At 37.7% G+C, this 25,088-nt stretch overlaps 1 protein-coding gene across 7 annotated transcripts; it reads right to left on the bottom strand.

The window, feature by feature from the left end:
- Positions 1 to 1,501: 1,501 nt before the first annotated feature.
- Positions 1,502 to 25,088, bottom strand: MARCHF7 (membrane associated ring-CH-type finger 7). Of its 7 annotated transcripts, none has more exons than XM_050900325.1 (11): positions 24,729 to 25,084; positions 23,988 to 24,144; positions 17,984 to 18,142; positions 15,660 to 15,831; positions 13,279 to 13,446; positions 9,250 to 10,044; positions 8,928 to 9,159; positions 8,495 to 8,664; positions 7,140 to 7,249; positions 5,641 to 5,754; positions 1,502 to 1,937 (listed from the first exon to the last, which is right to left on the bottom strand). In XM_050900325.1, the coding sequence occupies exons 1-11, from the start codon at positions 24,773 to 24,775 to the stop codon at positions 1,662 to 1,664; spliced, it is 2,400 nt and encodes a 799-aa protein (XP_050756282.1). In that variant the 5' UTR covers positions 24,776 to 25,084; the 3' UTR covers positions 1,502 to 1,661. The 7 variants fall into 7 exon arrangements, with proteins under 7 accessions (XP_050756282.1, XP_050756284.1, XP_050756286.1 ...); XM_050900327.1 differs by having other exon boundaries at positions 8,928 to 9,081; positions 24,729 to 25,083; XM_050900329.1 differs by having other exon boundaries at positions 8,928 to 9,030; positions 24,729 to 25,083.

Genomic DNA, 25,088 nt, shown 5'->3' with positions numbered 1-25,088 from the left:
CAGCATTCCTCCCAGTTGGTGCATTCAGACCCTCTGCTCTTCACTGATTCCACCACTATATTCCCCCATGTCACTCCTTCATTCGCACTGGAGCTCAACAAGGCTGCAGGACAACAAAGTGACAACTCACTTGAACCAAATTCATACATGGAACTGCAGCTACTTAAATTGCTCACCTCCATGGAATGCTATTTGTTACAAGGACAGAAAAAAATTTTTAAAATATCCTTCAAGTCATCAATTTATTAGGCTATCAGAGCTCATGCTTGTAACTCTAAATATATTGAGTGCATATGAAATACTGTCTGCTTCACTGTATAATGTTTTATTAAGCTATACCAACTAACTCAGAAAGGATTAAACATTTAACTTTTATTATAAACCTGAATTCACTTTCTTCAGAAATGAGTTAGAAACACTTTCACGTATGCCTGGACCTGCACTTTTCAAATGAATGTCTGAAAGAGAGCTGTATTTCAACTAATTGCTGGAATGATACTTCTGAGTGTTGGCACTGAATATCCAATGCCTAAGGTTACCACAATGAGCACAGAAATGTGCAATTTCTTTAGCATTCCATTTTCTTTCAAGTCTTACAAATGACAGGCCATCTAATGTAATGTTAGCAAAGTTAACTCTAAAAATCACTTGAGTTCATTTCAGTTGTTAAGGCACATCTCTTCTTCCACACAAGTTAGTTCCACATACTGTAACTACAAACTAAACTCAAGGTATTTCAACATACTGCACTCTTCGCACATACACTGTTACTGTAGTAATTAAAAAAGCTAACATAAATATTTATAGCAAATACAATTCCAATAAATGTATGACAATTTATTGTACCACCATTCATATAAAGCATTTCAGTCCAAAATGGTCAGAAACAATCTTAAATATCTGCATAAGAATTTACAAACATTAGTAAAGATATACCACAGACTATAGCTTTCAAGTGTAAGTTCTGGTAGATATCCATGTTTAAATAAAATGGACAATACCAGTAGAGATGCATACCTCTATTGTCTTTATTTATAAAGAAGTGACAACACTAGAAAACACATTGATAACCAGTGCTTTGAACAGTGAAGGTGGGATCTAAAAAAGTCTGATTAAACTAAACAACCTTAGGTCTTTATCAAGTTGCATATCCGCCAGGAATGCTGAAATGCAAGAGTTTACACCTGCAATATTCCATAATGGAACAGCCACATAATATCAAATATAATCTCCAATTTCCAAACCGGTACATAAAAAAGCCATCACTAACACTAAGTATTAGAAGACCACTGCAAGTTCTTATTGCTTTTTGAGTTAAATAATAATCTTCAAATAAACCAAAACCCAAACAATCTCTACAGTATCTCGCTCATCCTCCTGTTCATTCATTAACACTGGAAGCAATCAGTTATTATATGATGCGGCAACAGAGGCATTTAAAAAAGCCCAAACAAAACCTATTTAAGTACATGGACATCCCCACCCTCCCTGCCCACCCTCACCCTGAAACCCACTATAACCACTTAGTGCCAGTAGAGGAGCAAAACTCGATAGACAAAACCAGAAATCTGACTACAGTAAGAAGGAAACATAAAGGGAGAGAATAGCTTCCTTAAATATTCAAAATCTGATGTCTTCCAAAACAAAGCACATCATCCTCCTCATTTAAAAAGGGAAGTTGCTTTACATGTATCTAATCCTCGCACATGCTGAGTAGTTCTCAAGTCCACTGAGTTCCACTGTGCAGCAGTTGATTTTGAATTCAACAATGCTTCAAAAACTACAGTAATATTCAATGCGCTTTTTACTAAGGAGAGGAAAAAAACAAATGCATGTTGATGTTGTTCTTGCCAGTTCAACATTTCTGCAGCAATTCCATTTGTCTCTTGCAGTATGAAAGTTCTACCAGCATTAGTCTTCAGAATCATCCTCAGAAGCTGTTGGAACAACACAGTATAATCAGAAGCCCTGACAAAGGTCTGTGAAATTAGAGCACTTCAAGATGAGTAGTGGAAATAAAGGTAATTTTATAATATTAAATAGCAGATTGCAATACCCACCCAAACCTTGTGTAATTACATAGCTTAATTTTTAAATGCATCTCATGTCGCAAAAAATATAGCATTTTCAAATCAAAACTTGACATTAAAAAATGCAGTGTCCTCCTGCTGTTCTTCCTCAAAATAAAAGGAAGAAAACTTAATTACGCCAGAGATTCAACTTTTATGTAGTATTTACAGTGGCTAATTCCAACAGTAGTCAGAGGAGAGTATCAATCCATGACAGCAGCACCCAACACAAGGGAAAAAAATGACTCACAAAGTTAACAATTTGGATACTAAAATATCTAGAAAGGTTCAGCAGTCTAAACAAACAAAGACTCTTAAAAAATTTTTTCATATATATGTTGCTTAATGCAATTAAAATCAGGCCTACTTGGAAGCAGCTCCTCTCTCCACCCCCATTCTTTCAGCATATGCAAAATGAACATAAAGCTCACATATGCACAGGATTCTGTTGTTGCAAGGTGACTTAAAAGACAAATACACACTTGTCAACTATGATAAAAAAAGTCAGTACACACATCTACAATAGGTTTGTAAAGTGTTAGCTTGTCCGTAACGGGAATTTAACCTGTCCTCTTAAGCAAACTCTGCAGTCAAGAAAGTATTTACACTCAAGTAACTTGTTCCATCTCTGAACACAGAAAGAAGCAAGGTCTCTCTCCTCACTTCTCCAGTTCTTAGAAGAGAAACGTAACTCAAGTAGCATCAATAATAAATCTAAACCTCAGTGTTCCTCACCTGCAAGTCAGATAAAGCCTGAATCAAATAAAGACTAAATTACTGCGTAAAATGGCACTCATTAATTTTTACTCTAATAAGGATGCATATAACTTAGGAATAAATTCTGAACTCAAGTCCACCTTTGTCTGCTCTGAATGCAGAAAGAATCAACTGCTCCTTGAACTAAAACTTACACACACACCATTCCTTATCGTACTCCAAATATGTCCTATGCACTGAAAATTCATATACAAACTTTGAGTGTTGACAGACATTCACATGCACACTAGGAAAAAAAAAAAAAAGGTAGATCAACTACGCTTCTGCCTATTCACCATGCCCAGAAATAATACTTAGAACTCAGGACATATTTACCAGAAGTCAGCATATAGTTTTGAATTTAAGCACACTGAAGAAGCCATTAGGTGAAAAGTAGGCCAGTCCTTTGCCAAAATTAGCAACTGTTAAATTTCATTCCTGAAGTGGGTAGGTCTGATCAAGGAATACACACAACCGAAAAGTGTGTGTGGATAGAAAAAAAGAAAGGGGAGAAGAGGAAATGGCAAGAGAAGTATGGTCATTCAAGTGCAGTGAAATTCAACTTTAAATGTTTCTTTTCTACTAGAACTCATGTAAAAGGCTACAACCTGAAGGTCACCACCAATTCCACAACTACTACTACTAGAATTACAATAACCAAACTGTAACTAGTGAGGAATCTTGTTATCACTTGCAGAAAACACTTCTGTGGTCTAAACAACTCTATGCTGTTGGGAAATTAATCATGGAGAATTAAAACCAGTTCCCCCTCGGAATAATTCTACTGATAATGGAAAAAGCACTGCTGGGTAAAGTCAAATTTTCAGTAATTAAGTTCGGTATTATGAATCTTGGCAAGGAGGATTGTACTCATTTAACTTTGAGTTGATCTAATGGGAGGGGAGGGGAAGAGGGGAAGCACCTACTTTCAATATCTTCCATATGTGCCTGAAGAGTTCTTGCAAGGTTAATAAACTAGAAACAAGGCAGAGAGAAAGTAGTTTAAAAGTTGCAAAGTTATCTGCAGAAATTTGCAACAAGTTAGCAAAGTTTTCTTCACTTTTTCTTCACTTTTTACATCCCAAAGCTTCATCCCAGATGTCGGTTATCCTAACCCATTTGCCCAACTCACAAAAATCAATGCAAAATTTAATATAAATCCCCACACATTAGAGTTCAAATTGCTATTGCACAGTTATTTCAGCTTCCACTCTACGTCAAATGTTTCTGGTAGCAGTTAGTGGCATCTTCTTCATGTTCTACAGTCTGTAAAACACATCAATTTTGAAAGTAGCACACATGAACAAGTGCCAGTTCCATGAAAAGAAATTGTAATGCAGAAAAACTTAATCTGTAAGGACTGCATTAGTTGGATCCATTTCATTTACTTCACTATTAATATGGCAAAACAGAGCCCTCTCACTGAATAAGGTTAATGAAAAATGCATAAATACACTTAAGATTTTAACTGTAAAAAGTTTAAGAGCAGGATTACTATTAGGCAATGGTGGCAGTTTAATGTTAGAAGTATGTGGTATCAAAACCCAAAGCCAAAATCCCTAGGAATACAAGTTCCTTAGGCAACTTTGAAAGTCTCAGCCAAGTGTTTTTTGTCAGTGACAATCTGACTGTTTCAATGATAGTCCAGATGTTGAGACAAAGCAAATAAAATGAAACAAAAATATAATGCTACAGTTTCCATAGCTCAGTTGTATACTCCATATCAAACACACATCGGTGCTCTCACTGGTTTAAAATGCAGCGTCACACAACTGTGTAATGCCGCATCTGATGAAAAACCAGTAAAAATGTCTTATTTCTGCAATACACTCAAGCTAATAACCTGTACTGGATGCTGCCTACTATTAGATTATGTGTCTTTTATGTCTCTACACTTGTAGCAGAGAAAACTGGACATTTCATTTGTGGATCACGGAATACAAGCTCTGCATTAGATGTGTACAGAAAAGAGGACCACAGTTCTAATATAGTAGGAGATCAGAGCACAGTCCTGCCTCTACCCCAAAGGCCTAGTACCTGCTAGCAACCATTCCAATAAGAGTTGGACAAGCTTAACATTGTCAATTCTTTGTATGTAATTTAAAAAAAAAAAAAAAAAATCAGCTTTTCAGAAGCTTAGTTGACAAAGAGCACTGATTCATCATCTAGTATCAAATAAACATGTAGAATAAAGGATTTCTGATGAGTCACTATGCAGAAATAACTCTGTAAGATGATATCTTACTGGTAAAATGTGTACTTACTGTATTTCTAAGCCAAGCCATTTAAGTGACAAGAATCCAGACAAACAGAACTACTAAAAGTTTTGACTAATGCCACAAAATCATACTATAGCTAGTCAGTTTCAGAATGTAATATTCAAGCACATATTTAGGCGCAATCCAGCAGACAAGCATTGCAAGGTCTAGACCTTTGCAATGCAGACTGGCATAATGAGAAAAATTAATCAATTAAGATAGTCCAACATTCTCAACTGCATGTTTTGTACAAAGGGAGGTTAACCTTCCAGTTTTGCATAAATTCACAATAATCATGACAACATACATGCAAAGCAATGAATTACCAAAAACCTTGACAAAAATTATTTTGCAACACAGTAACTGCAATGAAGTAGTACCTTCAGTTTCAAATCAAACATGGTGTTACCGCATTGATAAACCCAGACCATTTTAGACCTACATTTGTTAAATAAGCATGCTTCTTGGGTATCTAGCTCCCAGGTTGCTCAAGGTAACAATCTAGTTCCAAGTTCTCTGTACAAGCAATTCCTGCCATAAAATCACTGCATACTTACCCTGACACGTGTACTGGCCTCACTTGCAGTTCCTAGCATATCAGAAAAGCGCTGCTCACATAAGTGTAACAACACTACAAGGTAGAGACCAGAGCTGATAAATTCATAGTCTGCCTTAAAGAAGATCAAAAGAAACATTCAGAATGTCAGTGATATGTCTGCATATACAATTGAAGAAGTAGAACAAGAATTAAATTTTACTGGAAACATCATATATTTGATCTCTAGTTGTTCCAAGAGAATTAGAGAAATGTAATACTAAAAAAATTTTAATTACTGGAAAGCTATTTATACTTCTGGTTCTTCCCACCCACCCCAGATGTAACGTTATCCTTGAAGATAAATAGAAAGAGTTCTACAAATAAAATCTCAGTCAGCATGATTAGTTCACAGGAAAGAATCTGAGAATCAGAGTATTATACCACCGGGGAAAATAAAAACAACAAACTTTGCTGGTTTCTTTTCAGTGGTCCCAATGCTTTACAGAAAGCCAAAATAGAGGGAAATAGTATAAGAACTTTACGGTGTTAAAAATATTTTGAGAAACTATTTTCCCTGCTAAGATAAAGAAAAACTTCCAAATGCTACTGCTGAACCGATCATTTACAGTCAATTCTTTAGGAAGAAGTTTCAAAGTACAGTGACAGTAACCAACAATCAGTAGTGCTAAAACATAAGATGACGGCACTCTTGAGAAAGACTTTTCAGAGTCTGGCCCAAGTGACAGGAACTAGAATACCAGGGTAAGAGCTTACTCTAAATAGTAAGAAAATTAGAGGTTGATGTTTGGCTCCAAAATTGGTGTCACTTTGTATTTTCTTTCAACTTCTGAGGTAGGCAAATTTCATTAGTCTTTCTACATTCACAGAATACAACCCAGAGAAAAAGGAAAACCCTCTGAATAAAGTTCATTAAAATAACGCCAGCTTTTTGTTATTTACTCATTTTCAAATACTACACAATCCAGTAGTTCTAATAAGATACAATGTATTTTATACAACGAGAGTAATACTAATGGGCCTTTAATCATTTTTAATTTAGGAAAGGACTTGAAGGAGCAGCAGGAAGCTGTAAGAAAAGAGGTTAGTTTCTACCACTCTAACGAAACAAAAGAAGTTTTTAATGGTATATTTAAAACAACTGCTTAAGTGTGTTAAAAAACAGCTAAAAGCAAAGACAATTAATGACTTAATGTGAAATTCAATCTAATCATACTAGTATTCCCACTGCACCTATGTGGCAGAGACACTGGACTGCAAAGCTAGATGACAGATCTGCGACTAAGAAAAGGATACGAGACATATTACACTTACTGAAAGTTCAGCTATAAGAAGCACAGCAGGAAGACAGAATTTGAATAGAGGAGAAAAATCTGTTCCACGTTGACATTACTTTATGTGCATAACAGTCCTTCTGAAAAGGAGATGCATTTTCCTTCTCTAAAGAGCGCCCTCCCAGCACTAAACCAACACTTACCAAATTAGGCAAAATATACTAACTTGTTCATTTGCATGTGCCCTATAGAGTTCATGAATGTCAAAGTCTTCCAGATTCAGATGCAACTTCTCCTTGCACAGTTCACAAGTTGTTACGGCTTCCAAAGAAGAACCTGGTGGGGAGGAGCAGGGGGAAAGTCAGTGTCAAGTTGCAACAATCTATAACATAGGACACAATTATACAGGCATTACAAACTGTAACTAATTCTTGGCTTTACTTTGCAGAGCAAGGTTAGAAGAAAAGCAAGTCTCTAATACAAATGTAGTGACTATCTGCTACTGTCAGAATTTAAATGCTATAGAATGTTTATTCTCTATCCAGCCCCATATATTTTGCCTCATGTTCATTCTGGACACCATATGCCTCTTACTGAAAGTCTGGCATAAAATCTCTGCTTGGGCTGCTTGAATTCTACAGAGTAATCCAAATATACACAAAAGTAATAATAAATATACTGGAATAGCTTAAAGTTATTGCCAGAGTAACATTCTGCCTTAAAGTACCAGGTTTAAAACAAACTGCTCCATAAGCAACAAGATGAACAAAGAAAGTTTATGGTGGATTTATGTCTTACATAGTTAAATACTTCAAATTAATTTCTCCTACAGTCTGAGGCTTCTAATACATCCCTACTCTCATGTGGGTCCTCTGATATGGAGTAAAAAAGTAAACAGATGCTAGCACCTTCCTTTGGTAAAAAGTATTCCATGATCTTCATGTCTTCTACCAAGCCATCTATTTTTAAGTCTTAAAAATACTACAGATAAATTGACTAGTTTATAACTAAGTTATTACAAAAACATTTGTAGAGTGTGCAATTTCTGAAGTGTTTCTTTAAAAAATTCTATATGCACTTTGAAGTAATTTTTTGAACAATCAGTTTTAACTGCCTTGAACAGGAGTTAGTATCTTAGAAAAAAAAAAAAAAAAAGAAGATTTAAGTATTTAAGTATAGTTACAACAGAAAAACATTTTTGGATTTTCAAATTCCTATCACTCTGCTACAGTCAGCCTGGCTATAAAAAGTCTTAAAAACTAGAACCACATGCACGAGGAAGGGTGGGGAACAAATTCATCCAATGTGGTAGAGTAGCTCTAAAGCTACACTTCTGCAATATTTTGTCTAATGTCTTAGTAGACAATCCCAAAAATGTAATTCTCTGAATGACAAATACAGTTCTTGGAACTACTCACATGAGAAGCTGCACAGACACACAATAAGCCTGGAAGTGCCACACCGTTGGCTGTCCCCCACTGCTCGTTTTTCAAATATATACCTTAACACTAGTAAGAGTAATCCTCCTGATACGCCTCCCAATGTAACTGGAAGCCTACCGTGGTCTAGAGTCTGCTTTACCTGAATTAATCTTGGACTGCAGCCATTTTTTCATGCACTCCTGGTGAACATACTGCAGACTTCCAGTGCATTTGCATGGCTCTATTAAAAGGTTGTCAGAACTTGCAGAGGACATCTGACAGATTCTGCATAAGTCACCCTCTTCATCTTCAGAATCTTCTAAAAGCAGGCTGAATAGGAAGGAATATCAACAAATGCTGTGACACGTTTCATGTAAGACTTTTTATAATGACAATTCCATTCATCAAACCGTTCGCAAACCTACAAGGATTAAAACAAGTTTCTCTAAAGACAAAAGTGAGAACACAGGTGACAGAGGACTGTGTTGCCACCTTCTCTGAAAGAAAGTTTCCTTTTAACATCATGGTTACAGAAAACCCTCTCATGTTAAGTCAGGTACATTTTATTATCTCAAAAGAACATACTAATTTACCTCTCTTTAATTTTCTGGAGTCTTTCCGGATCTCTTGAAGGTGTTATTTTAGACTTGCCACTTTCTTGTCCATCAGACTGATTCCAGCCAGAGGGAATAATATCTACAGTTATCATAAGATTGTCAGACAGACTGTTTCCTAATGTTGGAGGCACTGCAAAGCGAAAGAGAGAACCAGGCAGAATTCCAGAACTTCTCCTACTGTGGGCTGAATCTGGTGGGGAGGCAGTAGCTGTAGGAATACCAGATACTGCAGGTGTTGGTGGCCTGCTAACAGAAGCCCGAGGAGGGCTATCTGATGCTTCAAGAGAGGTCTCCTCACCTGACTCTCTTCTTCTGAAGACATGTTGTGATCTGGCAGTTGTATCAGAGGTAGAGATCCTTGTGGATTCATCTCTTCCTTCTCTTCTTCTTCTGGAAAAGAGAGGTGTACATCTGTTCCTCAAAGATGATGATAACCAGGATCCTGTGCTCCTACTTTCAGAGTCTGGTCTGTAACTTTCCCCATCTGAATCAGAGTTATGATTTTGTGAAACTCCTGATAAACCCCATCTTCGTCTAAGAAAACTAAATCCCTGAGAAGCTTCAGATGTCTGAAGTCCTGGAACTTCCGAAGTTGCAGCTCCATTACTGCTTGACAGAGTAGATGCCTGAACTCTTGGGACCACCGTTGACTCTTCAGAGCCTAATGATCTTGTATGCAATGAGTCTTGGCTAGACCTTCGAGAGAAAAATGTAGATGACATACTAGATGCTAAACGAGACAGCAGCTGTCTGGTTGTGCGCCTCCCTTCACTGTCAGCTGCAGGCTCATTCAATGACCTCTGAGAAGATAAAACCCTTTCAGAACCACTTGAGGAAGGAGTTTCATCTCTAATGGCAGAAAGAGAAAATGCTGGCTGCATGTTCCTCTGGGGAGATTCCAATTCATTTCTCCTTTGTCTTGAAGAATAGCTGGATCTTGAAGAGCTCATGTTAGAGTCTCTGTTGAAAAAAGATGGCTGATGATCAGAAGGCAACTGGCGGTTCATGGATGCATTCAGCCTCAAAGTGCTTAACGAGTTCTCTTTTGGTCTTGCTCCCTCTGCATATGAAGAGGCAGGCCTGTCTTGAAGATCTGTTGCAGAAAAGCAGAGGAAAATACTATAACAAGATGCGCTCTAATTGTTACATTCCAGATAGATAACTCTAAAGTGTAAATGTAGAAGTTCAGGATTTTGTGATCCTTACTCAAAATTGTTTCAAATTTGGCAGGTAGATTCCAGAGCAACATTAAGTTTAAATTTACTTACCAGAATTCTAAAGTTAAACTGAAACCTAGACTGGTTTCAGTCCCGTAAATCCATTTGGAATCTAACACCCCCAAAACCTTCAGATTTTCAAGGTATGACTCACTCTCTTATATGTGACTATGAAAATTCTGACCATCTGTCAGAAGTTACATAAGAACAGCATCTGAATTAAAAACAGCAAACTATATACAAGACTATTTATAACTTAAAGGTCCATTCTGCCTTTAGACTGAGAAAGATGGGTTAATCACAATTTCAGCAATGCACCAGGCGCTCAGGCACCAGAGCACCCAAAACAAATGCATGGATAAAGCCAAGTATATTCCCCATCTATTACAACAAGCTACCCTTATTCTTCTCATCATAAGAGCACCAAGAGCTGCAGTTACAAACACTACTTAAAGGTAGCATTAAATTATTGACTTTGGATAACAAATTTAATAGTATCTAAATTAGATGTGTATCTTACTATAATAATGTTTTAAACCAAGAACTCAAAAATAAAAAGAATACCCTAGAAATACTCTAATTCCACTGTTCCAGCCCAAAAGCGTTATCTAGCTATTGCTTTTAGCAAAGAAATGCAACAACTAAGTTAGTCCACATGTTCAGCTATACAACTGGCTTAAGCACAATCAGACTTAACCATTCTGGATTAGTAATCTGTTCTGGTTTTGGCTGGGATAGAGTTAATTTTCTTCTTAGTAGCTGATGCAGTGCTGTGTTTTCAATTTAGTGTGAGAATGATGTTGATAACACTCTGACGTTTTAGTTGTTGCTAAGTAGCGCTTATCCTAAGTCAAGGATTTTTCAGGTTCCCATGCTCTGCCAGCAAGCAGGTGTGCAAGAAGCTGGGAGGGAGCATGGCCGGGGCAGCTGACCCCAACTAGCCAAAGGGGTATTCCATACCATGGAACGTCATGCCCAGTATATAAACTGGGGGGAGTTGGCCGGGAGGTGCAGATCACTGCTCAGGCATCGGTCAGCGGGTGGTGAGCAACTGCATTGTGCATCACTTCTCTTTTCTCGGGTTTTGTTTCTTTTGTTACATTCCTTTCATTACAAATATTATTATTATTATATTATTAGTAGTAGTGTATTTTATTTTACTTTAGTTATTAAACTGTTCTTATCTCAACCCACAAGTTTTACTTCTTTTTTCCTCCTCCCCACCCCACTGGGAGGGGGGAGGGGGAACCAGCTGCGTGGTGCTTAGTTGCTGGCTGGGGTTAAACCATGACAGATGGAACACTTCTTCTATGAAGAAAGGCTGAAAGAGTTGGGTTTGTTTATCCTGGAGAGGAGAAGGCTCCTGGGAGACCTTATAGCGGCCTTTCAATATATAAAGGCAGCTTATAAGAAAGATGGGGACAGACTTTTTAACAGGGCCTGTAGCAATAGGACAAGGGGTAATGGTTTTAAACTAAAAGAGGGTAGATTCAGACTAGATATAAGGAAGAAATTTTTTACAATGAGGGTGGTGAAACACCGGAACAGGCTGCCCAGAGAGGCAGTAGATGCCCCATCCCTGGAAACATTCAAGGTCAAGTTGGACAGGGCTCTGAGCAACCTGATCTAGTTAAAGATGTCACTGCTTATATTGCAGGGGGGTTGGACTAGATGACCTTTGAAGGTCTCTTCTAATCTAAACCATTCTATGATTCTTATAAGCATATTTTCTGTAAATACTGTGTAAGTACCTCAACACACTGAGAAGACTTCTACTGTAGCTGAACTGTAGTTAACATTACATGAAGCAGCTGAGGACGCTAACATCAGCTAGTCTCCTTCCTCAAATGGCTGGATTTGGGGGGCATGGGGGGAAAGAGGGGGAAGGAGGAAGCAGCTGAAGCCCGCTAACCTCATAAGAAGGGAAACTTCTTCAATATTTTAACTACTTAACAAGCATAGGTAGATTAAGGTATGAGGTAGAAGCTTTCTCTATGTATTCTAGAATTGAAACCTTTCATGTTTGTAATTTTGGCGGTGGTTTGTTGGTTTTTTTTTTAACAGGTTCTACATTGCAATCACCATTTATTGTTGAAGCTGAGGTTCATGCATCTGGCATATTCTAACTAAAGAAACATCTGCACAGATGCCAAGCATCTGCCACATGGTTTCAATTACACAGCAGGGAACACAGCTGGGAGTTATTTTTACAGCACTTAACAGTGGCACTACTGCTAGAAACGCAGCATGGACAGTACAAAGCAAGGCTGTCCACCCATCCATTTCTCCCATTAGGCTCTACCAGGTAAACTCCAACTGTCCACTTATTAAAGAAATATAGAGTATGATGACATTAAAATATACTCTTCTGGTAAGGCAAGACTGCATGATGAAATTTGGAACTAGTTTTTATCTTTTCTTCTTATCTTCTATACTTGTAAAAATGGTAATCTTTTTTTTTTTTTTAAACTTCTGCATTATAAAACACCACTAATGCATCTGCAAAAGGTGGCAGATAAAGACTGATGACAAGCTTCCCCCAACACAGCTCTAGAAGGCCACAACACTCTGAATAAAAAGTGAAAATGACAGTGCAGAAGTCCGTACTAGTCCTAGCAGTTACCACGGAACAAACCTCTCACCTCATGTAAAGTATGTGTTTATTCATTTTTATTTTCAGTGGTCTAGCGGTTTTCCCTAATAACCACTCAGGAACCCAAATAGAAAGAGATAATACAATACAGGCACCTTCATGAAAACCCTTTCCTGAGTCAAATTAACATTATTTCTTTTCCCATACCTAAATACAAAGAGATCTTAAGATGAACAAGAAGAAAAGAGGCTTACTGACTATTCACAGAGTTACAGTGGCAAAAACCGATACCATTTTCTTATGACTGAATGAATCTACAAGCTAGACTATTCATATATCCTTTGATGGTTTAGGCAACGCATGGAAAGTGGCCAACCAACTTTATTTAAAAGGATACCTTAAAATTAAATAGATCTTTTGGCTTTGTGTTTTGGAAAAAAATATTAAAAGAACATGTGAAGAAACTAACAGGCATGCAACCTATGGGTTTACAAGCTTTCAATTGTACAATACATACATGTTGAAGATGAAAAGTCACTGTTTCTGTAGCTGTGATCCACCAGGTTATTAACCGACAGATCTGTTCTTCTTTCTAACTCTCTTCGCTCTCTCACCAGCTCAGTTCCAAGGGAACCAAGCATCACTGATGAAGATCTAGGAATCCTACTGTACCTCCAAGAGGAATCTAGAAAGAAAAAGTAAATAAATCCCCTGTTTTTGTAATCATTTAAAAAGCCATTAAAGCTGGTACTTATGCATGCATTCTGGTTATACCATATCAAGGGCGAGTTTAACAATACCACTAAGCTGATCAAGTGGCCAGCTGCCAACATAAAGCCATGAGTAAGCTGCACTCTGCTGATGCTGGCACTTATTTAATCTTGCAGTGAGTTAGTTCTGAAAGCTAAACTGGAAAAAAGTAATAATACTTTTGTGAAGAGTCAGACCCATTAACACTCATACAGGACAGGAGGAGGAAGACAAATAGTATCTAATGGTATCTAGTTATTAAATAGGGTTCACAATATGGCAAAACAGGAGCTTGAGACTTAGTAAATGCTGCCATTCTAATGATGCTTCTTAAATGCTCCTAAAATTCATTTTCCAGAAAGACAGCTTAAGTGCAGCTTAGACACAACTTTAAGAACAATGACTAATACTGTTCTTGCTCATATTGCAGAGTAAAACACTTCAGTTTAAAAAGGGATCTTGTTTTTTGCTAACAGCTCCAACAACTAAATAGGGAACTGTACATACTTCAGCTGTGAACAAAAAACTCTTGTTCCAAAAAAGCGTTCTTCGATGGCTCTGAAAAATCCACCTTGATTTTGTTTTACTGCTAACTTATAAATCTAAATTTAAGCATTGTGCTGGTTTTGGCTGGGATAGAGTTAGTTTTCTTCATAGTAGCTGGTATGGGGCTATGTTCTGGATTTGTGCTGAAAACAGTGTTGATAACACAGGAATGTTTTAGTTACTGGTGAGCAGTGCTTACACAGCCTCGAGGCTTCTTCTGCCTCTCACACCATCCCTCCAGCAAGTAGGCTGGGGGTGCACAACAAGTTGGGAGGGGACGCAGCCGGGACAGCTGACCCCAACTGACCAAAGGGATATTCCAGACCATAATGACGTCATGTTCAGCATATAAAGCTGGGGGAAGAAGAAGGAAGGGGGGGGGATGTTAGCAGTTATAGCATTTGTCTTCCCAAGTAACCGTTACGCATGATGGAGCCCTGCTTTCCTGGAGATGGCTGAACACCTGCCTACTGATGGGAAGTAGTGAATGAATTCCTTGTTTCACTTTGCTTGCGCATGTGGCATTTGCTTTACTTATTAAACTGTCTTTATCTCAACCCATGAGTTTTCTCACTTTTACTCTTCTGATTCTCTCTCCCATCCCATGGGGGGCAGGGGGGAGTGAGTGAGCGGCTGTGTGGTGCTTAGTTGCTGGCTGCGGTTAAACCACGACACAGTGTGATGGCCAACCAATCTAGAAATGGAAAGACAGATAGTCCTACACCATAATGAGAAACGTTAACAGTGGTCATTTTATTAACAAAGAGTAAGAAAGGATCAACAATACTAGGTTTTGAGCGAGAATTTATTAACTTTTATTTGGATGGCTGTGAGGTTCCATAAGGGGATATAAAAAGAACACTGATCCATACTCATAAGGGTAATCTGAATGGATCTAATGGTCTGTTTCAAAACATTCTAGAAATATTTTAAGTTTTTGACCGTTATTTCCTGACCTTTAGGCTTCCATTAGCATATTGCTTAACTTACAACTATGCAAGTATCACATACTTATTTACAGCTTTAATGAAAATCTCAGTTTTTCCTGAAAGAGCTCCCAGTGTAGAATGTTTCTTTTTGCCTGGCCTACAGAATGAGTTTAGGCCCTGCTAAAAAAAGAACTCTTTCTTCCCTGACCCGTAACAACAGTACTCTAATCAGCCATGACATTGTGCTTCTTGGAACACAGAGCTAAGTAAGGTAAAGATTTCCTTTCTGCTGTCCCTGGCACATGTAGGTTTACCAACACAATTTGACTCATGAAATAACAGCAGCTGCACTCATTCTTTCCTTGAAATCTTAACCAATTAAGACATATTTGAGCCATGAAGTTCAGCTTTACCGCAAATGGAATAGGTACAGGTAATAATTTTGAAATGACAGAAGTACAACTGGCTTTGCTGTTAACATGGTCTTTTGAATTCTCAGTATTTTGGATACCGCTATCAGTGTGAACATACTCTTCTGTTAGGCATAGGTTTTTAATACTTAAGAATAATAAAAGCATAGTATTTCAAAGCAAGTCTTTTAAAACTTCATAAAACCTGATCTTACTACTCAGACAATTTTCATGTAACTCAGCTCTAGTAATCAACCTCTCACCTGAAAAGGCAGTCAAGCCATTACTTCTCACAGAAGAGGTAGATGTACAGGATAGCTTGGGTCTCTTTGAATCACTATCTCGCTGCTGGCTATGCAGTCTTGAATATGCTCCCTGAGTTCTCTCAGACTCACCATAACACCCAGATGTAAAATGAGAGGAAGAAGATGTAGACTGAAATAACATTAAAAAAAAATTACAGACACAGTATTTCAGATGTACTTACATTATGTACACTTTTGTTCAGTGTAAGACTCACAAAAATAGTAAAGAATAACTTTAAGATGCAAAGCCTTTTTCTTTAAAAATAATGTAGGATTTATGCTTGTGCTTTTGATCAGTATTCCCAGGTTTACTCAAGACAATCCTACGAACAAAAGCTGGTTTCTATTACAATCAGCATTATTTTTCATTTATAGATAGATGTGGCTTACAGGGGGGGAAAAAAAGATATTCCTGACTTGTAAGATGCTATAAACATGATGATCAAATAGAGCTTTACAGATCTCCAAGGAAACATAATTTTGCTGTCCAGAAATGGCCAAAACTTATCAGCTTCATTATTTTATTTAATAGTTTAACTAATCAGCTTATTTTTTACCAACCTAAAATATACTTAGCTAAGGAGTCTGCTCTAGCTTCTAGTAAGCTCTTTAGACCAGAGGTATTTTGATTACATCAAGCTCAAGTGCAACTGAAACAGTTCAGAGTAAAGAATGGGTACAAAACAATTTTTGCAGTGTACAGCACTGAAATTTTCAGAAACTAGTTCTTAAAAAAAAAAAAAAAACAAACAAAAGAAACCAAATTGGAATAGCCTATAAAGCTGTTAGTCTGGTGACTTGCAGCCAAGGCATTCATTTTCTATTTGAAATGTTCTGATTTTATGTTTTGATATAAAAAACTTGAGCTCAATCAAAAAGCTCAACTGAGCTGTTTGTCCTCTCAAAGTACCTACAACCAAGATCCTTTAAGGATCAACCAAATCAGAGTAGATGTTACAGTTGTGTTTTATTTTTGTTATGTTTTTTACTAAGCTTATGCCACTACTTTTTACTCTTTAAAACTAAGAAGTATCTAAGTATTTCTCTTATCCCATCATAAAAGACAGATGGGGAGACACAGAAACTAACATCACAAACCAAGTACAAAGCCAGGTTAATTTCCCTCATTAATCATCTGTTTAACATATAACTTATCTTTTAATCATTTGCTATTTGGTAAGTGGAAGTTTCAGAGTGTCTTCTGCAATGTTCACTTGCACTAGAACTTAATATAAGGGAAAAATTAACCTTGATGGGAAAAAAATGTATCATTTTGAAAACTCTACGGCACCAACTTAACTAGATATGTAGGCCACTTACAACCACAGACTCCGTTTGCATTTCAACTACATGTAGAGACACCTACCATGACTTCCCCTGAAGGCCAGCATCTCCACACTAGTTTCTCCCCCCCTCCCCACTTATCTCAAAATGTCTTCACCTTTAAGTCACAGTAAGAAAACAAACACCCATTTAAGGTGCGAGCACTCTCAAGTACCCAAACATCTTTCAGTTTGAAAGTGAGTAGAATTTTCACTTGTTCACTATCTTCCTGCCAAGCAACTTCAAAGTTTTCTGCTATTCCCATCTTAATATTTCTACTGCAATTGAAAACGTTTTATTGTCACTCTACAGTGCATAAGCATGTCAAAGCAGCAAACTACTTTATTTTTGGAGTTGTGAAGGCACATTCTGGAGCCCAGTTAAGACAAGCTGTTAAGGCCTGAGCCTTGGATCTCAGTCAGGTGACAGTGCAGCCTCCATTTTCTTTCACAGTATGCTATAAGCAGCATGTAAGTAAGCACAGTCAGACTACGAACTGCTCCTCCACAATTAAGTTTTCTAAAGCAGGTCTCCAAAACCATGAACTTTGTGTTAACTCACAAAGCTGGTACCATCCAAAAAACACCCCCCCTAGAAATACCTGATGGAACAAGCTAAGTATAAACAATACTAATTTTGCCATCCATAGAACTATAACATGTATGAGATTCTAATCAATCCCCCCTTTTTTTCTTTTTAAATGGATACTTGCAGAGCCACTCTCACTTCAAATTTACTTCTTAACTACTAGTAAAACTAATACACATTATGATTTTCATTCTCTGAATAATTTCTTAACACTGCTGTCTTCTTGCTTTCCCTCCATCTTGACTTAAGATCTACTTATCTAGAAACATTACAGTGAGCAGCTTTTCAGATTGGGAAGGCTAAGGTAAAATCCTGGTTTTTTCGTTGTGTTTTTTTTTTTTTTAAAAGTATTACACATTAACAATTCTCACCAATCTGCTTCTGCTTCCCAAAAATCTTCCAGAATGTGGATGATCAAGTGTCCCTGAGTAGCGTGTTGGAGAGGACGTTGTAAGCTTCCAAGGAGTTTCATGGGTGTCTCTTTCTCCAATTCCCCAGTCTCTACTGGAACTATTCAATACACTGGATTCCTGAAGAACAACATGCTTATCATATGCATCTCGTAACTCAAAATGAACTCAATATCTGATCTGAATATTGAAAATACAGGGAAGTGGAGGTACTAACAAATCTGGAAACCTTTCATGAGAAACCTCAAGGGATACCCAAGAAGAAATGAAACAGGCTTAAGAGAGAACCACTGGCAAAAGGAAAGATTTTTTTAATTACTTTCTAGCAATTATCAGCTCCTTTATCTGTCCTCTCATGACTGTGGACAATAAAAAGTTGAAGTGTAAGGCTTTCGAGGCATTACCCCAACTTAGATACCCCAGCAACAGGGCAGAATTAAGGACCTCACTTTCAAGCGTTAAGTAAAAAAACCCACACACAGAGAGTCTCCATGACAGCAAAAGTGCCACAGCAAAAGTGGCTTTTTGGCCACTGTCCTGGTTTTGGCTGGGACAGAGTTAACTCTCTTCTTAGTAGCTGCTACAGTGCTGTGTTTTGGATTTAGTGTGAGAATGATGTTGATAACACTCTGATGTTTTAGTTGTTGCTAAGTAGCGCTTATCTTAAGCCAAGGATTTTTCAGTTTCCCATGCTCTGCCAGCAAGCAGGTGTGCAAGAAGCTGGGAGGGAGCATGGCCGGGGCAGCTGACCCCAACTAGCCAAAGGGGTATTCCATACCATGGAACGTCATGCCCGGTATATAAACTGGGGGGAGTTGGCCGGGAGGTGCGGATCGCGGCTCGGGAACTAACTGGGCATTGGTCAGCGGGTGGTGAGCAATTGCGTTGTGCACCACTGTTTTTTTTTTCTCCCCCCCCCCTTTTTTTTGTTATATTCCTTTTCATTACTATTATTACTATTATATTTCATTATTACTATTGTTAGTATTATATTTTACTTTAGTTATTAAACTGTTCTTATCTCAACCCACAAGTTTTACTTTTTTTCCTTTCCTTTCCTCCTCCTCACCCCACTGGGAGGAGGGGGGGGAAAACGGCTGCGTGCTGACTGGGGTTAAACCACGACAGCCACTAAAGCAAGCCATCTGTCTTGTCCTGGTCGTCAGTTTTAATACAGGCCAGAGTGGGTGCAAAGAGGGAGGAAAAAGAAGAAAAATCATGTTTTGGGCCTACTAACAGATAATTATTTTTACATAAGGAGCATGATCTGTCCTAGTAAAATAGATGGAACGACAAATGTAAACTATGTCATCAAGTTACAATTCCTTAAAAAAAAAAAAAAAAGGCACTACTGCAAATTACACAGTATCTTCTCCAAGTCTTAAACACTTCCCTTTTACCACTGCTGAAGTTTTTTATTTCCCTGCAGTCTATTCCAATAATCCATCATTGTGCTACTGGTAGCGAAGGCCTGCAAATTATCCATTATTAATTCCAACTACATTTCATGCAAGCAGCAAAAATACATTTCCATTTTTCACTACAAAATTGAAATTTTTGTGTCTCTAAGTTTCTTATAAATCACTAACACTGAAGACCACCGTAAAACTGTAAACAGCACTGGGTACAAACCCACTTTGGGCTTGAGAAATAAGGTAAATAGTTTTAGTAGCCGATTTCAGACACAGTGCAAAGATATTGAATCCACAGTTTGATATGCATAACAAACTAAGACTGCTTAGCAAAACAGTCCTGCAAATAAACATTGTTTGCTACATTACCTCAGAACAAAGTGCTCAAATTATCTGAAGTCTGATGTCTGCAGGGCAATGACTGTAACTGTTCTTTTTGTGCTTTCTCTTCCAAGATACTCAGGAGCTCTAATCTTTACCTTGGCTACACACAGGCAAGTTTCTAATAATGAAACAACTGGGAACTATTTAACATACAAATCTGTCTATCTTTAAGAGAACCTAAGGGATGAGGTTCTGCACTACTAGTTTCACTGAATTTCAAGGAATAGATGACAATTAAGGAAAGACATTGCAATTTAATTTGCTCCACAGAATAATCGCTGAAATTAGTAAAATTAATACAAATAACAGAAATCCAACCATTTTATTACAGCTAAGCAGAGTTTGTGATTATTTGTCCATCCTCTTTCTAGGAACTATTAATACTACAACTACAGTAGTTTCTGTCACTATTTCTTAAAAGTTGTAGTATTAGGATTGAAAAAGCTGAAGAAATATTCACGGTCATCATTCTCACAAGCAAAATTAAACCTGAAAATAAAGTACCTTACAGTAAGTTTTCTCATGTTTCAAAGTCTCAGCAGGATTCATCAGGTTTCGAAATTATTTCATATATGGGTAATCTGCCCATGGGCACAGGACTACACAACTTTAAGATAAAAGTAAAGCTCTCTTAAAACGTTCTTAATATGAGCAATACCTGCAGACTTAACTGATCTTGAAATACTTGCCTTACCTTTTTCTCCAGCTGTTAGATTCTGAAAATCTGAGAATTTAATCTTATTTTAAGTGTCTGGATCACCACACTAAAGACCTTAATCCAAGAACAACACACTCACACCAGCACAGCACGGAAAGCCCGTTCATGGAACTACACCATCTACCGTTCTAATGCCAACACAGCTTTTGGTAGCTGTGGCATCTCTACATTGTGCTCATTTCTTTGAAAGATGTCTGTCCTGGTTTCAGCTGGGATAGAGTTAATTTTCTTCCTAGTAGCTGGTATAATGTTATGTTTTGGTTAGGATGAGAATACTGTTGGTAACACACTGATGTTTTTAGTTGTTACCCAGTGGTGTTTACACTAAGTCAAGGATTTTTCAGCTTCTCATGCCCAGCCAGCAAGAAGGCTGGAGGGGCACAAGAAGCTGGGAGGGGACACAGCCAGGACAGCTGACCCAAACTGGCCAAAGGAATATTCCATACCATATGACATCACGCCTAGTATATAAACTGGGGGCAGCTGGCTAGGAGAGGCGGATCGCTGCTCGGGAACTAATTGGGCATCAATTGGCGAGTGGTGAGCAACTGCATAGTGCATCACTTGTTTTGTATATTCTAATTCTTTTATTATTATTGTCATTTTATTACTATTATTATTTTCTTCCTTTCTGTCCTATTAAGTTGTCTGTATCTCAACCCAGGAGTTTTTTTGATTCTCTCCCCCATCCCACTGGCTGGGAGGGAGTGAGCAAGCAGCTGCGTGGTGCTTAGTTGCCAGTGGGGGTTAAACCACAACAATGTCCCAAGGCCAAAACAGAAAGGAAAAAAGCAACATATTGGGTATCAAAAAAGTGGCTTTAAGAGAAAGTAGATGATCAGGCATGATGTCAGGAAAGTTCAACCTAATTTCTATATCTGAAACTAAAAAAAAAAAAAAAAAAAACAACCCAAAAAACCTCAGTTTGCTTTCTTCCTTCAGTTCAGCTTAAGACTATTTAACATCCCTTGTCAGAACTTAACAATTAAAGCATTACATAAAGTTTTCTATTTTTGGTGTCTGTTTTCAGTAGCAGAAAAATGTGATCGGAAAAACATTCAAAACAACTTTATACATTACACTTGACCCTATCACTCCATTAAAAAAAAAAAAAAACAAACTTCTACTTCATTTCTCACTAAATGGTTAACAATGTTGTATCATAAAGCGTAGGAATTTTTTTTCTCATACTATTACACTAATTTGATTTTTGTATTGTAAGTCACCTAGAAACAACACTATGTCACATTCATCAGATTAGTTTACAATTAACCTCCTTGTTATGCCTCCTCAGATGAGCAGAGGCTGCCACCCAGACTGATCTCAAAAATGTATGACATACAAGAATTCATACCTATATGAAAAAAAAGGGAAGGGGAAGGAGAACAAACCCACCCAATAGAAACCTTTCTCTTTTTTTAGCCCTAGTCAAAACCAAATACTCAAAGTTTGACTGCTCTGTCTCCAGAAGTTTTTGAGTTAAGCTATAATCAAGTATGGTCTCTAGCTGCAGAAATGACTTTATATTAAAAAGCCAAGTCTTCAAGTTCTCTTTTCTCTACGTACCCGAAGCACTACTGATAGTCATACATTTTTTCTTCCAAATGACAAATCTTTCAAATGATTTGGAACTGAAGCAGCTCTTAATATTTTAAGGTAGGCTTCTGAATGGATTAACAAAGCGAAAAGGCCTGCCCGTTTCATTCCTATCTGACTGGACTTAATCTCATTCAGACTATTTGTTTCTTCTTGCCCCAGCCACTTGCAATCTTAACCTGCAAGCAATAATGGAATTTGATCCTACCAGCTCTTTAAGTAACAAAGGTTAGTCAAGCGAGGAAGCTTCCCTATGCTTTTATCACCAAGCACTAGTCTTGTGTAACAAGCTCTCAGACTACCTTCTATGAATCGGAGTGCAAAGAAGGGATACAACATAATCTTCTATACAATTATTTTCCCCTCTGTTTTACCTGGAAAGTGTTATAAAGAATCATTCCTCAGATTAGAAGCACTTTGCTCAACAGGAAATAGTCAAAAGATAATACACAGTGCAGTGAACACACTGCAGTTCATGTAATAAATGAAATAATTTACATAACTCTCTTGTGTTATAATTTCATAGCAGCGGTAACACATCTAACTTCACAGCACCAGTTCAGCTCGACTCATCTTCTGATCAACAGCTTTCAGTGTGATATGTAGACTGTGCAGGTCCATAAATCCCTACAAGAGAGTAAGACTATCCGATTTGGTTTTACTGAGCAGCCAGCCAGTGAAAAATGTGTAGAAATGCAAAAAGCAAAAACTACTGAAGACTACCCTTAGACACTCCCTGTAGCCTATATACTAATGAACACATGCATGCTAGATATGGCAAAATATAATGCATATACATGTAATCATGCTAAAAATAATTAATGCTCTATTACTCGTAAAACTGTTTCTGGAAAAGGCATTATATAATACAATGTCCCAGATAGCTTGTCAGCAGGGACCAAACTCATAACCATTTTATCAAAAAATATGAACATTTAATCACAGAGTTAAGTTTCTGCAATTTCAAAGACCAAGGTGGGCTTACATTTCTGGGCCCAAAATTGAGGTGAGAACTGCTGACAGGAGCAGAAACAAAATAAGAAGAGAATTGAGCCAAACAGCCATCTGTTGTTTCCAAGTGCCCAAAATAATTTCTGAAGCAGTTTAATCTGTACTTCCCATAATACTCTTTCAAAGTGAAAGCACCTGCAGAATGTGACTTCTTATTCTTGAGCATGGCTCCCCTACCCCACAAAAGCCATTTGGTTAGTGTAAAATGTTGCATGTGAAACAGCAAATGCCGTTACCCCAGTCTTGTCTATCGCACACAAAGCCCAGCTGTATTAACATACTGACATGACAGTATGAGGTAAGCCTAAAGGTCCTCTTCTTACCTTCACAAAATGTAAAGAAAGCAGGTGCTGCAGAGCAGCACAGCCTACTGTCAACTCTTAGAACCACAACATATTCCTGTACTTTTTGCAACATCCACACATGAAGCGTAACGCCCTATACACATCAAAATTGAAACAGAATCCTCACCTCCCCTCAACAGAAAACCCCATTTACCCAGGTTTAAGACTGCAGTGACCAGTGCCAAAACAGATCCACAGTATCAGGATGCCCTTCATTCACTGAACAATTGATTTTTAAAGGCGCAGCTACAAACAAAAGCAGGTAAATGGCAAACCTAGAACTACCAGTTCACACCGCAGAATATTGTCATTGGCCTCGTTATTAAATCCTTGCATTTTAGAATTAACCTTGGTTTTTGTTCACAAATGCAAGGCCCTGGGTGAGACTTTTCCTTATATTTCCCCCCCCCCTTTTTTTTGTCTGGGTTTTAGGGTTTTTCTCGGTGAAAAACAGACATTAAATTAATTTATACTTTACAGAAAGAGACAAAACACATTACCTGGTATCCAGATTCTAATCTCCGTGAAGATTCTCTTGCACTATATGCACCGGCTAAACTGTTTCCAGTCAATGTTCTAGATCCTAGTGAAGAGCTGGAAGCCTGAACAGATATCCTTCGAGGAATTCTGGAGGGTTTTGACTCCATTCTTTGTATCCTGTATAAGGACACGCTGATTATTTTTTCTTTTAGAAGCAGGGACCTACATGCAAAACATGCACAAGTCATTCTGAGTATACCATAAATATGACTCACACATACAAATATTTACACAGCGCTTTCATCTGACTATGCATCAGTAAGATGGGGAAATGAGTTCTTATTCTAGTTTTTGTAACCTCTTATTTAGATCTCATCCCATTCCATGTTAGAAAACTAGAAACATAGCCCCTTTTGCTTATTATTATATTACAATATATTCTTGCTATTATATTACAAGTGGGACTCCCTTAAGAACTCTGCAGCACTAGTATTAACACAAAATGAGCCAGGAGTGAGGGAGAGAGTCCTCAGATTCCCTAAATTCATATATTACTTTTTTGTTAATGAACTGCATCTCAACACTTGCAGAAACTATACTCACACTTATTCTCCAGAGTCAACACTATGAAACTTCACCCTCCTGTGAAAAAAATACATTTGCAGTCTACCTGCCTCAAAGAAATATTTAACTTCTCCAAAGACAACTCCCATGAAAATTAATGGGAGCACATGCTGTCTCACAGGTATATATAAATTTACCTTTGCATCGCTGAGTGTTTATTTGCTCTTTTGGTATTTCTAGGCATTTCAAAAGCAATGCTGGTGCCTTTTCCACATGAGAAGTGATCCTGTAGTCATTCCTGTCCTTGAAAGGATATCTTAACGTTGCCCAAAAACTCCAGATAGATAGCTAACTGGTTTGCTAACATTCCGAGATTCTTCCTCCTCAGGATGGTCCAGACAGAATCAGACCACAAAAGGTAGCTCTTAAATAAAAAACTTAAAGAGAACAGCAGTATCCTCAGTGGTGTGGTGCGGGAAGAGTAGCATGATAAATAACAACTCTTAAAACAGATGGCCGAGAACTCCTTTGGTAAAAGGTGATTTACAGAAGTGGTA

This window comes from Gymnogyps californianus, chromosome 7 (genome assembly GCF_018139145.2).
Source record: "Gymnogyps californianus isolate 813 chromosome 7, ASM1813914v2, whole genome shotgun sequence".
Lineage (NCBI taxonomy): Eukaryota > Metazoa > Chordata > Aves > Accipitriformes > Cathartidae > Gymnogyps > Gymnogyps californianus.
The sequence above is the reverse complement of the archived record's forward strand: the minus strand, read 5'-3'. Positions and strand labels throughout refer to the sequence as shown.